The 18,550-nt window shown below is 51.0% G+C and overlaps 7 protein-coding genes across 7 annotated transcripts, besides 5 other annotated features; all 7 read right to left on the bottom strand.

The window, feature by feature from the left end:
- Window positions 1-18,550: part of a sequence feature (sequence corresponds to BAC RPCI93-28F14) that runs on past both edges of the window.
- Tb927.8.3090 (hypothetical protein, conserved) lies at window positions 86-493 on the bottom strand (the record flags this gene model as incomplete). The annotated part of the gene is made up of 1 exon (XM_842047.1): window positions 86-493. The coding sequence occupies one exon, from the start codon at window positions 491-493 to the stop codon at window positions 86-88; it is 408 nt and encodes a 135-aa protein (XP_847140.1).
- Window positions 883-4,797, bottom strand: Tb927.8.3080 (hypothetical protein, conserved; the record flags this gene model as incomplete). Its single annotated transcript, XM_842046.1, has 1 exon — window positions 883-4,797. One exon carries the CDS (start codon window positions 4,795-4,797, stop codon window positions 883-885), a length of 3,915 nt encoding a protein of 1,304 aa, XP_847139.1.
- Window positions 5,245-5,682, bottom strand: Tb927.8.3070 (hypothetical protein, conserved; the record flags this gene model as incomplete). The annotated part of the gene is made up of 1 exon (XM_842045.1): window positions 5,245-5,682. The coding sequence occupies one exon, from the start codon at window positions 5,680-5,682 to the stop codon at window positions 5,245-5,247; it is 438 nt and encodes a 145-aa protein (XP_847138.1).
- Tb927.8.3060 (cytosolic leucyl aminopeptidase, putative) lies at window positions 6,923-8,938 on the bottom strand (the record flags this gene model as incomplete). Its single annotated transcript, XM_842044.1, has 1 exon — window positions 6,923-8,938. One exon carries the CDS (start codon window positions 8,936-8,938, stop codon window positions 6,923-6,925), a length of 2,016 nt encoding a protein of 671 aa, XP_847137.1.
- Window positions 9,678-9,698: a sequence feature (AT_rich).
- Tb927.8.3050 (hypothetical protein, conserved) lies at window positions 10,050-11,753 on the bottom strand (the record flags this gene model as incomplete). Its single annotated transcript, XM_842043.1, has 1 exon — window positions 10,050-11,753. One exon carries the CDS (start codon window positions 11,751-11,753, stop codon window positions 10,050-10,052), a length of 1,704 nt encoding a protein of 567 aa, XP_847136.1.
- Tb927.8.3040 (hypothetical protein, conserved) lies at window positions 12,639-13,247 on the bottom strand (the record flags this gene model as incomplete). The annotated part of the gene is made up of 1 exon (XM_842042.1): window positions 12,639-13,247. The coding sequence occupies one exon, from the start codon at window positions 13,245-13,247 to the stop codon at window positions 12,639-12,641; it is 609 nt and encodes a 202-aa protein (XP_847135.1).
- On the bottom strand, window positions 14,689-15,396 carry Tb927.8.3030 (hypothetical protein; the record flags this gene model as incomplete). The annotated part of the gene is made up of 1 exon (XM_842041.1): window positions 14,689-15,396. One exon carries the CDS (start codon window positions 15,394-15,396, stop codon window positions 14,689-14,691), a length of 708 nt encoding a protein of 235 aa, XP_847134.1.
- Window positions 15,206-15,232: a microsatellite.
- Window positions 15,452-15,514: a sequence feature (A-rich).
- Window positions 16,816-16,877: a microsatellite.

The following is an 18,550-nucleotide window of genomic DNA, read 5'->3' as shown; positions in this document are numbered from 1 at the left end:
CGCCCATCCAGAGCACAGATGAAGCCCACCAAACAAACGTATCAAAGTCCGCTCGCGTCAATTCAAAGCATGTGCTACACTACACCTAACTTGAAAACGGCTTGTTTTTATCCCTTATGAACGCCGACTCCTCGAGCATTTTATTCGCGTGCTCCTTCCTTTGATTCACTTCGTTCCGATAACCCTGCCACACATCCTCTTTGAGCAGCTCATTAATATCCTCGGTCGGCAGGCGTACAACCGCCTTCACGATATTTAGATTAGAGAGGGCATATATCACCGTTGCTGCCAAGAGGCCCATCACCGCGCGTTCGTAGATCAAGTGACTCTCGTACTTCAAAAAAATGCGCCAGTGGCGGCGCTGCATGGAAATATAAGAACGACGAAACTCGCCCTTGCGCATTTCCCACAATATGTGGTACCACCGCACCCTTTCTGGAAGGTCGTATGGGGTTTTCGCCTTCACTTTTGGCACACGTGGAGAGACTTGCATGACTCACGGCGGCGTCTCCGTACAGTGCCTAGTGGTTTCTCCCACTACCAACCAGCTTGGTCGGGGAGTAAAAGCCCGCAAAGCTGAACCCCCCAAAAAAGAGACAGTGTTAACAAAGAGTAAATAGGGGAAGATATTTATGAGATGCGCGATGCCAGGTCAGCCATAGCACCCGAACCGGCATCCCCTCCACAACAAGACAGCTGCATAGTAAAGCAATTGACCACAGATACCGCTACAATGGAAGACCCATAGCGTTCACATCGACTTCGTAGCAATATAACACAATAATAATATAACAAGATCGTGACGGGGCAGCGCATATGCACGACAACCTCTAAGACATGCAAGTGGCCGCAGCCAAGGATACGCAGCAGGCACGTCACCCCTCATAGAGGCGCTACATCCTCCACGTCCGCAGTGTTCCATACACTCACCTCCGGGAGATCTAAACCTCCCTCCTCAACAACCACTATATCGCCCACCCCTTCCTCTCCAGCTACAGAAACACCCCCACCACCCTCCAGGGTAACGAAACAGGGAGTCGGTGGGGGGGACGACCTTCCACAGTAATCCAAGGAATCGGTGTCATCCGACATGCACGTATGACAGGTGCTGTCCTCATGTTGTACTTCCACCTCGCCATAAACGGTGTCGCGCTCTCCACCAGGGCCATACCCTTGAACACCGCCACGGAAATCGCACGTGGCCTCCTCACCATATACCGTCCCGCACCCATAGGAACCACTTCCCCCGGCAACGAAGCGACGCATACGTAACGGGCACACCACAGAATTCTTGCTATAGAGCACTGAAAGTAGCAGAGACGCGATGAGGCCTCCGGCTGAAAAGTACTCATCTGGATCCACACGGTCCAGCGTGTACGGAGCAACAGCTACGGTGCGTGGCCAGTCTGACTCGCTCCACAGTTGAGGCATGTCATCCAGCACGGCAACACTTCGTGCGCGACGCACCGGTGCTACTCCCTCAGTGGAGGAAAACAGCTGGTCCCACACCCGCAGTACATCAGTAGTGGACTTCCGCGAGTCACACAAACGCCGCCGGTATTCACGCCAACTTTCTGCGTCCATGGCACCAACATCTGTCACGCCATCAATACTGGTGGGGCAGGAACCCATACTTTGCGAGGAAAAGCCGGAGTGGGGCACTGAGTTCACTAGGAACTCCGCTGTGTAAACACGTCCGCGATCAATCGGGAAAAGCTCCCCCTCGGGGTCGAGCAGCTGCCGCAGTATGGCCTCAGCGCGGCTGCGCGACGATTTGGTTACCAGCAACAGCGGAATGCCCCACTCCACAGCGAACCGCCGTAGCAGGTTCCTCACGCCACGTCGAACGTAAACAGTCTCCGTCCGCATCCCGCAGCGTGGATCCTCAGATACAAAGTAACTTACCATGCCCGACGCCTCGCAATGCCTCTCCAGAGCCTCCCGCTCATCGGCCTGCCCCTCCTCTTGGGAAGACCCCATATGAAACTGCGCCCTCCACAGCGGGTTGTCAAGGAAGCCATGGGCAAGCCGGTTTCTTGAAATGATGGCGTTGTCCACCAACGTGCGATCCATGTCAACCATCAGTACCTTGTCCTCCCTTAGGTGATTCAGGAGTGGCGCCACGTAGTGGCTGAAAGACTGAACGATAAACCGAGTGTCCTGCACGGCCCGAGTAGCAGACTGCGTGGGCCAACCGGGAGCTGTCGATGGGACAAGCGTGACGGAGGCTATGGGCTTTGCGTTTCGACCGTCAACGAGGAGGGCATCCAAACGATCAGAATGCGCGAGGCGGAACTCCGTCTTCAGCCGTTCACTCCTCCGTTGGTTTTGCTCGCGTCTCGAAAGGAGCTGACCGCAGCGTGAGCCATATGGAGAACCTTTAGCATTCCCCACGCTCGTCCCCTCCAGCGCTGTCTGGCAGTCTTTCTCGCCATCTCCAAGCACTTCACCTTGCGCCCAACATACGCACACCTCCACTGCGACGTCGTAGTACACATGAAGAGAGGCGCCACCTGAAACCCCAGCTGAAAGCGTCAGGTCGCTCGCACCACAAACACCACTTACGCTCTCTCCCCTCGTCCTCCGGCGACCAACTCCGTTACCAGCGCGTCCATCACTACGACCATTGTCACAGCGCTTGTGCCAACCACGATGAACGCGGCTCTCACGCGTCCCACAAATCACCAACTCCGTTGCCTCACTAATCGCGGTAATAAGGAGTCCCCGGCTCCTCGGGTTGCAATACACTGTGTCTCCTAGCAACTGGAAACGGACCGTACCGACCTGAGTGAACAGCAACATCAGTGGCATAGTTTCCTCCATCCAGTCACCCGCATTCTCTCCCTCAGACACGCACCCATTCGTGTCATTGCTGCCACGACGCGCACCAACATCGGTGCCCCCAGAAGCCCCATCACCATTATCCCCTGCAGAGTTTAGCACCACGGGGTCATAGTAGCAACGACGGGGGCTTCCACGGGCACACCAGAACTCCAGGCGCGCAGCCACCTCCTCCGCGAAAGCAACATGACCAGCCATGACTGACTTACTGTACTCGTCCACCTCCGTAGACGGCCTTCCTGTATGGCGCACTTCGTGTCCAGCAGCAGGTGGCAGAAAAATGGCTTGCTCTAGGGGCACGTCCACACTCTCCAAATTGGATGTGGGCTGCACCACCGGCACCGGCTCGCTCGATGAGCCTGTAAGAGGGGAAGGGAACGCGATGAGCCGCCCCACGGAGGGCACTGCACCGGAGAAGAAAGCCCCAGTGGCGCTGCACCGGTCAGAATACATAAGGAACCACGATGATCGTCCCTCGTCACTTTCACCCACGCTGCCATCCTCCCCGCTGTCAATCCCCCGCTGGGAGCGCGCATCGGTCGGCAGGGGGCCGCATCCCATGCAGTGCTCAGTGGAGCACCTACGGTTCGGTGCGAGGGGCGGAAGTAAGAACCTCCCAGCCCCCTCTCTCGAAAAGGACGGCCTGCCCTGAGCATTGCAAGCGGGGCGAGCAACAGAGGGCAAGCAAGCCACTACACCACTACGAGCGGGGACGCCCAAGCCGCCTCGACCCAGCTCAAGTCGCAGTTGCCTCATCGACCGCATCACATGACCCCACACACCGCCGTCTCCAAGCAACGGCCCCCCACCCCTCCGCGAAGCCACAAGAGCAATAGGAGCCACGGTGCCAGCTGCGGTTTCCGGGGGTGGTATAACTACCGGACAATGACGAGAGCAACGCGAAGGCTCAACATCCTCACAGCTAGGCCGCTCGCAATGTACAAAAATAAACTTGCGGTTTCCAAAGCATGGCCCTGAGTGCTCACATGCAGCAACGTCACGACTTGCCACGAAAACAAAGTAGCGGTTACCCGCAACGCCACCGTCCCCAGCATCAGGCCCACGGAAACCCACCGGCGACGTGGGAGGCGCACCGTCCTTGCAGTCACAACTCCAATCACTCTGGATACACACGATGCAACGCGAAATGAGCTGCAGGGCGCAGGCGGTGGGGTTCATGGCGACAGCCGCACGCATAAACAACCGCAAGTCCACCGAAGAGCACGTGTTGTCGTCACAACGCTCCTCGTCACAAATGGAACAATCATCGTCCGGTCGCTGGCCCATCGATGGCAAGGTGGACCATGAAGAAGAACACCCAAAGCGATCCACAGAGTGAGGCCGTGGCCGCTTATTGTTTTTGCTTTCCTCCCGGTCCCGTCCACGCGGCGCACGAGGGCCCCCGCCATCGCAGTTATTATCATCATCCCCTACCAAACCACCCTCCGCGTCGCCGAGCTCGGTGAATCGGCCCTTACCAGCCCTCCGCTGACGCCATCGACGGTGTCGTAAGAGCAAGTCACGCAGCACAGTGTCAGAGCTCCCAGAAACGGGCACAGACAAGAACTGCTGCAGCAGCGCCATGACAACCAGGTGACGAACTAGCTCGACATGCCTAGCAGCTGTAGCCTCCTTCTCCCAGCGCACACGGTCCGTCTGTGGTACGGTACCATCCCTAGAAACAGAGCGCCAACCGGAAGAGCTCCCGCTCGTACGTTGTTCACGCGGGCGATGAGCCGCCACCGCTATGCTGTGCCACGCGGAGAGCAAGTGATGCGACACATTCAGCGTGGCGCGCACATAATCATCTAGTAGTGTCGCAGAGCTGCAAACCTCCGCCAGAATGTACGAAAGCACCTGGAGCCATCGCGACGTGATGAGCGAGCAACCCCGCACGGCAAGCAGCTGAGGTGCTGGGGGTTCTAAATCAGGCGGGGCTTGCAAGTTTCTCAGCATTTCCAACACACAGAAGCTGTGGGCTACTCACAACGTGATTACACGATGTTTCCCTAACCCCAACTCTCCTGGAAGAGCTGAATGGCGTTCAGTGACGCAAGTGTGACAAAGCAACAAACGTACACCGGACCTGTTTTTCACTACCTAACCTATATACACGTACCATCTAACGTCTAACGGTACCAACGGATTAACAAAAAGGCTGCAGCACGGCGACGGGGATAGTGAAAAAGATTGTCTGCAGACAAGCTAAGGTGCTTCACCCACATACAAAGGGAATGCAGTGGCACGTCAACAAGGAGTAGAGCATAACGAGAGGAGAGAGACCGCTCAGAGAAAACCAATGTGGCGGCAGGTGAAAAAAATGACACAAAATTGCCTGAATGAACGAACAGCGCATCTGCACGGGGATGCAGCGGACACACTAGCGGCAACCACGCACCGCCGCTACTTCGGTAACCGCTGCTGATCAATGCTGTCAAGGAGCCTCCTCACCTCCTCGCGCTGTCGCTTCACTTCGGCCTTATCAGCCGCGACATGCAGCTTAGATATCACCTCGCGCTTTGCACGCATGAGCAAAAACGCAGGAAGCTCCTTCGTCGTATCGTATTTCAACACGCGGAGTACCTCATTTGCGTTCTCCTCCATGCTATGTCCTGAGCTGACGGAACGAGGGAGAAGAAAGCGGGCGATCAGGAGATTGTAGAACATAAGCCCAAAAGTAACACCAATACCAACATTCGCTACCACACCGAGCCTTTCCAGATACCGATCCACGGCTAGTTTCCGCTGGTAGTACCTGAAGTGCAAGCGGAATGTGGGATCTAAGAAGTTCCAAAAAACAAAAGTAGCCCATTTCACGCGTGCTGGAGAAACATAGGCCATCACAAATACTATTTGTCACTTTCCGCTCCTACTTACCACCAGAGTCTGGAGAGTTGGGAAAATACCTCGTGTGGAAAGAAAGATTAAGAGTAGGTGCACCCGTCGGGAATGGGAAGGGGAACAAAGCAATTTTAGATTCAGTTGTGACCAGTAAGTGTATACAGAGGCAGGTCGTTAGTAGTGTAGTCAAATTCCGAGTCATTCACCACCTACTAGAGATCATGAGTTCAACCAAAACCATTAGTAGCGAACTGTGGCAAAAAAAAAAACCACCATTCACATGTTTTACTCATTTTACTCCCCTCCCCACATACACACACCCTCACCCCCGATATCGCTTTGCACACGCTTATTCAGCGTTCTATTTGTGAAACTAGGCAGTTCACTCATAAATATGGAAATTAAGTTACTTAAATGCGACAAACAAACCAAAATACAAATTTAATAAATTGCACGCGGGGCCCATTAGGCACGACCAAATAATGATGTCCATGACCAGCGCCGCACGTCTATGTATGATGGTCAGCTGTGACACCATGAAAAAAAAAAAAAGAAAAGGCATGGTGCCCCCTCCCCTGTTCAGTTTCTCACGCACTGAAAGGGCCATTCATATTTGTCTCCCGCGCTGGCATGGGTGATACCGCCACTTATCCATCGGCTGCCAGATGTGATGAAATTTGAACGTAACCAACCCGTATTCCCAGACAATCATAAAGAAACACCGCACTACGGCCCATGTGTATCAATAGGAAGAAGGTACCCGGTGGATCACAACAACAGGAAAGGGGGTTTGTTATCACAAAAAGGTGGGAGAAAACGTATGGTCGGGGAAGGGATACCACTCGACCAGCGCCCGGAGAGAAGAAAAAAATAAAAGAGGGAACAATTCGAGCTGAAGGTAGTAAAAATAAAACGGCTAGAAAAACAGTTGTACGGACTGGCAAAACAAAAAAACAAAAAGGAAGGCACCTGGCTTCTTTTGAAAAAACACTACTTGTAATTGTTTGTCGTTACTTGAAACCCCAGTGACTGTTAATGGCCAGGCAAAGTGGACCAGAGACATCAACACAAGCTCAGGAGGGTATAAGCCCAACCAAAACAATCAGGTAAGCGTCTTTACTCTCGCCCCACCACCGCATGTTATCTCCGAAACCCCCAGTTGTGGGAACTTACGTGTCGAAAAACACCCCTTCCTCACAATACAGAAACGAGCGGCACGGTGGTTCCAATGCATTACCCCTCAATTGCCAGACCTTTTCTTTCCTTTCGGGTTCCCCTTCACTGCCCGGCGACCCTGCTTGGCCGCAGGTGCCTTTTTCACCCTCTTCTTTTCAGCCGGGCTGGCCGCTTTTCCTTTGCCTTCCGTGCCTTTTTCTCCAACCTTTCTGCCACCTTTCGTACCCTTCACGTTGGGTTTTGCTTCTTTGCCCTTTCCTTCCTTCGGTTCGGCATTTTTCGTTAACTTCTTTCCACCTGCGCTGGTCTTAGATCTTTTGGTATTTTCCTCACTCACTTCAGCATTAGCACCCTCTTCTTGAGTAGACTCTTCCGCATCACCGTGGCTTCCATCCTTACCCGTCGACACTCCCTTTGAAGAAGCCATGACGTGCTGGCGAAAGTAGTCCACCAGAAGCTCAACACCAAATCCGGGTGCCCCCGCTGGTTGGAATCCCCTTGGCTTGTCGGTCCCCATCCCCGAACCTGCAATATCAAGATGCGCCCATTTCACATCTTTCTCCACAAAGTTGCTTAGGAACGCCGCTGCAGTGCAGGAACCGCCCTCACGCACGCTCGGTACGTTAACAAGGTCGGCAATATTCCCTTTGATCGCCCTCTGGTGTTCATCCCCGATGGGCATCGGCCAAACCTCCTCCCCACTGCTTCGCCCGCTAGCCATAAGCTGCTGCACCAGCGCGATGTCGTTGCCAAAGAGACCTGCACGCCGGCTCCCAAGGCCGACAACAATTGCGCCTGTGAGGGTCGCAATGTCGATGATCGTATCGGCCTTCTTCACTAGTTTAGCGTCCTTCTGAAGGTAAGTCAGTGTGTCAGCAAGTACAAGCCTCCCCTCGGCATCCGTGTTCAACACCTCAACACTTAGTCCTTTGCGGCTAGTCAAAATGCATGATGGGTGGTAGCTGCTTGGACCGATCGCGTTTTCCGCGAGCCCAACGGCGGCCACAACGTTAACTGGTAGTTGAAGTTCGGCGATAGCCTTCATCGTAGCCATAACCGTGGCTGCACCCATCATATCCATGTGCATCGTCTCCATCGACCCGAATGGTTTAATGTTAAGACCACCGCAATCAAATGTAACACCCTTGCCCACGAGGGCAGTTGCCTTATTGCTCCTCTTGTCACCGACGTACTCAAACACAACCAAATAAGGCGTGTGTTTTGACCCCTTTCCAACGTTGTATATGAGGTTCAACCCCGCCTTCTCAAGCTGCTCTCCGTGCAACACGTTCTGCACCTTAATGCCAAGTGGGGCCAGTTCCTGATGAATCCACTCACAGTAAAACTGCGGAGTGCCCTCATCCTCACGAAGATTACCCAGGTTTCGTGCGTCATTTATGCAATGTCCAATGATATTTCCACTGGCAATAGAAGTCTTGTCCCCGCAGTCAATAATTAAATTCAACTGCTCATGACTCCCTTCTGCAACCGCCTTATTTCGCCTACCACGGCTCGGAGGGGGCAAGCCACCTTTAGCCTTCGATAGAAATCGGTCGTACCGATACGCCGCCGCGACGGCATAAGTAACCGTTTTTTCAGCTACGTCCTCCGCCGGGAGAGCGCTCGCAGGCTGAAACAAGTCTCCAACCGAATACAGCACATTTGGCAGAGAACGCATAACCAGTGCTGATGCTTTTAACTTAGACGCTTCGCGTACAGCAGCCGTCACGGCTAGGCGATAGTCCCGCACCGTTGGTTTCTCACCAATGCCGGCAAAGAGGCGCCGCCGCTCCGGATCCAACAAAATATTCCCCGGTGCATCACGGAAACCAAAAGGCACATCCACTGCGTCGTGTTTATCCACATCACCTCCATCGTCGTCTTCACGTAAAGCTTCAGAGTGGTCCTTAGGATTGCAAAAATGTGCCGACACGCATTTTGGGTGGGACACAAGGGATTTTACTTGGCTGTCACCAGCAACCTTCTCGATACCACCCTTGCCCTTCTTCGAAAAAGAAAAAAGCGGCAGTACATCCAACGACTTGGGGAGGCTTGCCCTCGCAATAACTCTCTTGAGCATCCCTGTCTGTCACCTGAACCTTGCTGCCAGATTATGTGCGTTCCCCAATACAGAAGAACCTTACACACCTCGTGGCACACAAACCCCGCTTCAGTATAAACAGTCAATGCCCCTGCGGTGAATGCTTTCCTACACACCGCTTGCCTGGTACACACTATCGTAACTTCGTTTTCAGAGGTACACATATCGAAGGAAGAACAAAAAAGAAAGAAGAACAGCAATGTATGTGGCAATCACAAGGTGGAAACAACAAAAAATAAAACACCAGCACAAAACCACAAACCACGACACCCCACGGCCTCGTAGCAGCAACCATAGATTCATAAAGAAAAAGCGTTTTTAGCTGACACACGAATGTAGTCGGAGCACCTTACAAACCCCACGATCTGTGAAGTTGAAGGAATCACACGGCAAGCGACAAACACATATATCATTTAATTTAGCAAAATACCTTCTTACAATCTACTCTTTATCTCAACTTCTTGGGGTCTATTGTACTTCTAGCAAAACGGACACACCAAAGTGCCTCTTCCTCTTAGTATGAGATATTGTATATGCTGTGTATTTTCGTGCGAAGAGGAGCGATTTCATCCTCTACTTTTCTATGGTCTTTGTATCAACAATCTGCTCATGGGTTCCTCATCTCTGCCAAAGAGAAGTGGTGATTTGATTCTGTCGGTCCCCATGATCTCCCGCTTCTATGAACCTGTGCCACGTGCGTCCGGACGCAGACACCATGAAAAAAAATATATATATATAACATGCCTCGGTGGTACACCAAGTGCGGTGTAAGATAACGGTGACCGCAACAAAAAAATAATAATAACGTTTAACAAACAACGAAACAAGGGATGGAAATAATGTAACAAAAAGGGGAGAAAACATGTTACTAAAGGATAAGAGGAGGAAAAACACTGATACTGCGAACAAGCGATCGAGTCCAATACAACACTCATAACGCGCACATGGGTGATGGGCGCCGCACGACGGCCCGTCACCGCCCATGCGCAATCGAGTTTGTGCACAGGTGAACATCCTAAGGTTGTTTTTGGGGTACCGCCAGTAAGCCATGTGCGTGTGTGCCCCTCGCGGCTTCAGTGGAAGGAAGAGCTCACTGTATGGCAAAGCCACGGAAGAAACGATCACTGAAACGGTAGCAGGTAACGGCGTCGCCAGCGGCACCGTCCGCAACGGGAATAAACGTACGCGCGGTAACGAACACCTGCTCCGTCTGCAGAAGCGTCACGTGAATCGGCTGGTTGGACTTGTACACGTACGTGCTGAGATTCGGCCCCGGCCCAAATCGCGCGAGCTGCTGCGCTCCTGTACCAAGACCAACCCTCACTGCCTGTTCAGGTGCCGTCGCTCCACCGGGAGCTGCTGGCTCAGTTCGGTCAAGGGTGTAGCACACAACGCCTCCCGCGGGTGGATCCTCAAAGAATACCTCCATCTCACTGCAGCTGACGCAGATGACCGGTGGCGACAGGTCACCGCGATGAGTACGGTCGTTATTGTGAGGGTGCAACCCTCCCTCATCCCGAGCCTCACGGTTCCACGATGTGCCACGACGACAGTCGTACACAGCGGCTGAGCTGCGAATGTGGCGACGCCCACCGCCGTTCACCTCGTCGAGGTCCACCCCCGTCCCATCGCCATTGCCATCACCCACAAACGTCCAGGCGTAGATAAAGGCAACGTCCTCACGCAGCGGAACAAACTCTCCAGTGTACACGAATCCCCGCCTGCGAGAGAACTTTGGCTTCTGGCGTGCTTCACTGACGTAAACTAGCTGGTATAAGATGTTCGTGTTCGGTGGGCGACGGGACTCATCAAAGTACAGCTTGGCGTTCACAGCATGCACACGCGCAACCGGGGCCGGTACCTGCGGATCAAAGAAACTGTGGCCCGCCCTATACACCGTAAAGTTCGCAGTCACAACCTCACTCGTTAGTCCCGTATCACTTCCGGACACGGCGACAGCACGCACAACGACTGGCACCGACGAGCCATTACACGCATTGCTGAAAGGCGGCACAGAGAGCGTGAACGGCCCCGTGTACAGCAACGATGGGTATCTACCGTCCACGCTGTACCGGATCTGATCGGCCGTCGTACTTTCGTTGTTAGTGGTGATAATTATTGGAGTAAATGTTGTCACTTCACCCTCATTGGGAATGATGCGCGGTGGCAAAGGATGCCTGATCGGTGTGATGCTGCATTTCGTTGCTACATCCCGCTGGGTGGAAAAGTCGTGCCTGGAGAAATCGTTGGCATGCTGACAGCTCGCCTCCATTTCAGTGTCTCCAGACCCTGACGGCGTGTCCCCGGGGAGCACGTCGAAGCAGAAATTATGCACCGCGCCCACATACCGCATGGAAGGCGAGACGGTGTGTGCGTTGACCGTGTATCGGCCGGGTCCCCGGAACACAAACGGGTGACTGTAAAGCAGATATTGTTCACCATAGTGTTCATCAGCACCCAATAGTCGTGCTGGGGAGACAGCGGTACGATCACATTCCTTGAGGAAGCCAGGCGGTGTGTACTGCACATCCACAAGTATGTCGCAAGGGTCAACATGCGATGTGCGCAGTTGAACCTCCAGCGGAGCGGCGTGAGCACCCGGACCAGGTGTACAGACGAGCTCGAATTGATGGCGTCGCTTGAACCCGCGATAAAGAGCAGATCCTGCATAAGCTCCAGCTTTGCGGCGAGACCACCACGAGCACACCAGCAGAATGATGACAACAACCGTCAGCAGGCCGCACATGGAGAGAACCGCTATGACAATTTCGGGCTTGACGGTTGCTGTGGTCATTGCGTCACTCAAATATGTACTTGTTTCCTGCGGGTTTACAACAACGACAACAAAAAGGCTGCTAACCTTGTTAGAATGACTGTAGTGGGCAAAGGCAAAAAGGAGAAGGAAGAAAGCAGAGCTACGTCCAACTTCACAGTAAATAGACAGAGATATTTTTCCAGGTTATTTGGGGGAAGGCACAGGTCGCCATTGGATTCATTGTTTTGTGTCGTGCACTATAAACATTATGCCTCTTACCGCTGTGCGATCACGGCTGTAACTGCCGTCTATACACTATCCGCTATTGCAGCTTTTGATAGCGATCGCAATGCCAATGTCGAGACACACCACACATGAACCCCACAGAAGTCTAGTGATGCTGTGCGCGCAAGCTATGTGTGCAAGCTCCTCGACTCACGCCAATTGGGGGGCACGGCAACGCCGACAAGAAAGTCGACAATAAGAAAAAAAACACATCAAGAGAAGACATTCAATCCCTTCGCCTTCGCGCATCCCTCCTCAACGCTAAGGGATCAAGTTGTGCACGTCAACTTAGGCATTACAATCAACACAGTGGCAAAAACATCGCTATGCACCGGCGCCACATTTGCGAAGAGGCGGGTCACAGGTTCTAAGCCAATGCGTCAACACTCCAATGTTCTGATGATCGAGTCGTGGTGGCTATTGAGGTTTAATTTACTAACACGATGGGACACGCAAAACATAGCAGTGACAACAAGGAATAAAACGCATGGAGCAGCAGGATTTGGGAAGCACACCAATACCGCAACCTTGCCCATGCACACGCCAAAGACAATGTAAGACAACTACACAGCTCTTGCAAGCCTTTCCACTCCAAAATTAGACGGGTGCCGCTCTTGCAGTTACCTCCCAAAGCGTCTCTCAACGCAGTGGCGGGGTCTCAGGTAGGAGAAGCAGCTGCCGCTTCATCGCAGCCAACTGATGCTCACGTATTGCCGCTTTTTCAATCATTTCCCGGCCGTGCTGAGAGACACCTAGCCTTGCCGCCACCTGCGCCACGCAGTCGCGCGCCGCATCGTCGTACAAACCACCTGACATACATACGCAAACCGCGTCGTATAGTAACACATGACCCAACACTGCGGGGAAGAGAGTACCCGTGAAGAAAGAGGACATTCCGCTTTCACCACCCATTTTTCCGGCGCTCAGCACCTCACTGTGGCCGCTACCACCGAGGCTTGCGGCGGCCGGCACGACGTCAACAAACCGCATCAGTTCTAGTTTTGTCTGCGTATCGTGCTTCGCATCGCACGCGACAAGGTGTTCGATAAGACCACGCATATACTCACGTTCAAGCCGCTGCTCCGGACGACTGGAGACGCAAAACAACACTGTTTTCACGTACACGTACGGATGGTGGCACATTCCAATGTGTGGGCTGTAACGGCAGCCGTACAGCACGTCAGCGATGAAGGTGCAGCGGACAGCATTGAGAAAGAAACTGTGAAAACATGAGGATATGCGAAACATACGGAAACGAGAAATATACCGGTGCAGTATCCACAGCTTCACGCTGCCTACCACTGGGAGAAAAGGGAAGGCGAATAAGGAAAAAAGTTTGAGAACGTCCACAATCTACAGGAAATGCTTCACCGCGGAGCAAAGGGCAGTAAGGCAACACACAAAAGGATAAATTGTAGCGGCACACAGACACTCAAACACCTGGAAAGAAAGTACACTCACGAACAAACCACGTGCACAGAGTGTGACAGGCGAAACGCAGTATTCCCATTCAGTACAACACGAAGCGTGGAACCACAACTGAACGAACGCTCATAAGCACTGAAACGGAGTAAAGCCAAAGCAAACACCGTACCGCCAACAGAAAGACCTTTTGCTACAACTCACAGACTTCCTACGTCTCCCGCATCATCGGCTGATAAATGTAGCGCAGGCACAACAACAAAACACGTGAGTAGACATTTGAGACCAAATAAAAAGAACGGCTCGCGGGTAGTGCATCAACCACGAAAAGGGGATGGAGGTAATATAACGGAATCAAAACACGGTTAGTGGTGCCCGGACCACGCTCGAATATAAGCAGGTTGTTTTTCATCAGTGCACGCAAACTTAAGCGGGATCAAGTCCTTGCAGAGTTGTGCGGGTGCCACCCGGTTAGTAAAGGGCAAAACCATTCGCTACCAACGTATTGGTATGTAACCACGCGAATATTATGCTCGCAGCGCCTCATCACATGACTTTGGTCCCCCAACGCACAACACATTGCCAAACACAGTGCAATTTACAATACACATCGCTTCCGGTTTCGGGCTCAATTCAGTCGCTATGTACGTTTATGATTAACGCATTTACATACGACGGAACAGATCATCGGTGGTGCGCAGAGTTATATCAGCACACCGAATTGTATCCCCCATATTTCCCCCAAAGCGGTGCATCTTCGAGTGGTGGTGTCCCGAATGCAGCATGCAGAGCGATCGTCAAGGTACAAAACCTCCACCACAACCCCCAACTCTGCATATGTGCAGCAAATGATGCGTTTGTGGCATTTGGCTGGAGAAACATCGAGTGTCAACCCGCTTTGGAGCCGCTCATACTGTAGGTTTATTTGTGACCGCAAACCAGCCGTCGGGATTTAGGTCACATAAAGGATTCATTTTTTTTTTTGGTTTTGAACGCGGCCCTACTGAGCAGAAAGCACCTAAGTGTCCCAAGTGGCTCCGCAAGTGCTTGTAAAAGGTAGAAACGGTAGGATAGAAGGATAACTTTTTGTTATTTTACCCTCCTTGCAGGTGAGAAGTGTCAGCTCCGTTTCGAGTGTTAGCATTCCAGTTGGGACAAAAGTTGATGTTGCTTCATATTATTGCTCCTGCCTTCATATACGCCGTCTCCCCTCCCCGTGATGGTTACGATGAAGTAAGCGAGTAAAAGTATTGAAGGGCCCGAAATGCTAAGGAGACACCGGAGTGTCTGCGGGTGACATCTGCAGCAGTAGTGGTGGCAGCGTGAGTGCATGTCCGTGCGGTCGGTACAAAATTGTGATCCGCATGGCCGTTAGAAACGATGCCACTGCAAATACAAGAGACAAAAAAGGGGAGGAGGAGGAGGAAAGCAATGGTGAGAAGAAAAAAAAGATCATCACCGCTGGCATCGTAAGGGTGAACTTAACGGCAATGCAGCACAAACTATACAGAAATACAGGGAAAAGGTGCATAAGCTGAATGGGGGTGGAGCAATATGTTAATACACATATGCGAGAAAATACATATACACTTACGTATTGCTGAGTCGTACTTGCTTTTGTTTTGTCACCTGCACTGAATTTTTCTTCGTTTGATGTCCTTACCGCCTCCAAAACAGTCAGCGGGCATATAGCCAAGAAAAGAGAGAAGGGAAAGAAGAAAACATGCGCATGGTGAGGAAAACAAAAATTGGAGGAGGGTACAAAAAAACAAGCAAATAAACAAATATATATATATATATATATATATATAGCAGACATCCTTAATGGAGAAATCCGAGCCAATGTTTCTTCCTCTTCCTTGGCCCCCAACTGGGCGTTTGGATGAAAAGAAGGAAGCACGCAGTGGTCGTAGGAAAGGTAAAAAAAAGGGAGGGAATGCGCAATCGAAACTCTTCCACCGTACTTGGAAAACATAACAAACCAATTTGGTCATCTTATCAGTGTAGTCCCCACACCGTCTAGTTATTAATCTTTTTCCCTCCTCTTTATTTTTCTTTTTCTGTTCTGCATTTTTTTTCTTTTCTTTCCTTCTTGGCTTGGTTTAGTTCGCACCCACGCGAGTCCCACACACACACACCTTCAAAACGCAAGCACATGCCCCCCCCCAGCAACGATGAACTGCTTCAGTTACTGCACTACGGAGAAGGCTTATGAAGCACGTCACACCGTTAAACAAAAGGGAGGAAGAGAGGCAAAAGGAACGAACATCGGAGAGAAAAACATTTGCATGACAAAAAAAAAAAGAAAAGAGAAATGTAGAGTAGAGCCCGGTGAGTTGCCGCACATGAACCTCATCTTCCACCAGAGCCATACGCATCGGCCACACTATTCTTTCCTTTTTTTTTCCAGTTATTTATTTCCTCCTCCCCTGGAGTTCATGCCCGCACTTTGTTTCCTCGTAACCCCTCATAAACACGCACGTATTCATGCATGTACAGGCGCAAATAAACGCTGCGTGACAACACCAGCCCGACAAACTTGTGCATGCGGTTGCACTCCATTATTGCCGCGTCGTTCTTGCACTTCCCTCTTCTGACTTTCCCACAGCAGCACTTTCAGTCCGGCGGCAGCCAAAGTTGAGGCACTCGGGTCGAGGTTCAACCCACATGCTGCTACGAAATGGGAACAGTTAAAAAGTTCACGTTAAACAAATAAGTAAATCAATAACAATAATAACAAAGAGCAAAGAAGATGGGAAGACGCAAAGCATGTACACAGGTTAAAACTTGAAAAGGGGATATTTCGTGTCTGGGGAAAGGGGGGAAGGAAAACTATTGAAAGGAGAGGAACGGTAAAATACATCCTCTCGCATATGTATTTCTTGTCTACCTTCGAACTCCACTCGCCCGCTCATCCGTTTGGTGCCGTTGTTGTTTTGGTTTTGTTTTTGGTGTTTTCTCCAGTTTCCAGCCTTCCCTCCAAATTTGTCCCATTTCGGTAGTTAATGGGAATGTTGTAAGAGGAAAAGGGAAAAAAGAAACAGGAAAAAGAAAAAAGTGTGCCCTCCACAAGATAAATGTGCCAAACAACGTCACGCCACAGACACAGCCGCAGTGTGAGAAGTAGGGAGAGATAAGAGGGGGGAAAAACAAGAAACAGAACGAAAATTAAGGAGAGAAAAGGCCCGCCGCGTATGCGTACAGATGCCTTTCACTGTCTGTTTCCACATCATCATTGCTTCATGTCTTACAACACGCACACAATCACCGCCACTCGCAGTTTTCCCCCAATGCAGTGTCAGCAACTCCCTTCAACCAACGTCTCACCCTCCGTTCCTTTTCCCGCCGGCCTAATCCCATCAAAAGATCCAAAGGCCAACAGTAAATAAATAGCATGTACGCATATATGTATAAATAAACATATAGAAACGAATACATATATATATTTATGTATGTTCCATGCGCACATCCGTACAGGGAGTGGGAAAAGGAGAAAAACAAACCCTCGAAACAAAAAAAAATCAACTGAGAAAGACGTGATTGCACACGAGTGAATTGATTGCAGAGAAAGAAAAAAAGAAAAGACACCCGCCCCGCAGTCACAAGCAAAAGCGCAAAAACACGAACACAGGCACAAGAGGACTGCTGAAACAAAAAAAACAATAAAAGGCTTCTCCCATCGCTACTTCAAGTAACTTAACACAAAAACGTGGCCACTAGAAAGAAAGAGGTGGACCGTTGCGACATCAAATGGAAGAGGGGCGGGGTCATACATAAGAACGAAAGAAACCGCAATTGGTTCCGAGGAACGCGAGGAAAGAAGGGCACAGCGTTAACAAAAAAAAACAAGACAAGAAATCCAAAAGAAGAAACAAACGAGAAAGAAGGGGAATGACTCGACCTTGCAGCCGCCAGTAGCGCCGCTATGTCGTACACTCGAGGAAAAACACACATGAACATGAGCCTCAGACGTCCATGCGCGCAGTATGGAAGAAAAAGCGGCGCACCGTGTGAAGGTATTGACAGGTGGCTCTAGTGAAGTCTCTAAGCGAAACACACACACACACACACAAATGAAAGAAAAAGAGAAAAATAAGCGAAAACTGTAAAACAAACCAAAACGTTTTAGGTTGCCTACGCGTTGGGGACACGCATTGGGCCGGAAGAATAGAAACACGCACACAAAACAAAAAGAAAAGAAAGCAAGAAAGGGGGACCAGGCGAAGCGGAGAGGAGGGCTGACAAAACAATCCCACACGATCGTCGAGTCGACGGTAGTTGAAGGGGGAACTGGGAGCCACGTGGGGCCAAACAAACTTGCTCGTTTCCTTTCATCTGTCCTCTTTCACATCCCGTCTCCCTTAGCCGCTGTACCTTTTTTTTTTACTTTTGGTGTTTTGTTTCACTCCCTTCTATTTTCACTTCACATAATCTCTTTTTTGTCACCTTTCCCTGAAATTCTTCCCTCTCCTTCACCTCCATTCCACAGCACGGCACCCTCACGGTTGTGTCGACATTAGACCCAAGACTCATAACGGCACATTCAAACCCCTTCCCCCCTCCCTCCACAGCAGAAGAATGAAGCGTGGGCAAAAAAAAAAACAAGAACCGGGATGAAGCAGAAACAGACGCAAAGGATATACAAAAGTACGAAAATGAGTGGAAGGAAGAGATTGAAAGTTTAAAAAAAAAAAGACAAAAAACACTTGGTGGGCCCCCTCTCTCACGGTCAAGCGTACCGAATCCTTCGCTATAAGCACGAAGCACAGAGAAAGAGAAAGAAAATGACAGGTGAAGTATGAGAACGGTGCATGGAGGAAAATAAAATAAAAGTGGAGGCGAGAGCTGAGTATTCAATCACGCGAAGATCAAAATACACAAATACACCTACAGCCTAGCTGCCTCACACCCGCATTGCCAGCAGGAAAAGCATCCTACACTTTTTTTATTCGTGCTCTCCCACTTCATTCTCTAGTTTTCCTGACTATTCCCTCTCTTCCTCCTGACCGTTTCTTTTTATTTTTTTTTATTTAGTTAGTTAGTTGTGGCTGTTCTCCCTATTTCTTATCGCTGGAGCGAAAGAAAGTAAGAGAGAGAGGAGTCGAGGCGTGCAAAAATCATTGGATACG

This window comes from Trypanosoma brucei, chromosome 8 (genome assembly GCF_000002445.2).
Source record: "Trypanosoma brucei brucei TREU927 chromosome 8, complete sequence".
In the NCBI taxonomy this organism is placed as follows: domain Eukaryota; phylum Euglenozoa; class Kinetoplastea; order Trypanosomatida; family Trypanosomatidae; genus Trypanosoma; species Trypanosoma brucei.
This window is presented reverse-complemented; position numbering and strand designations above follow the sequence as displayed.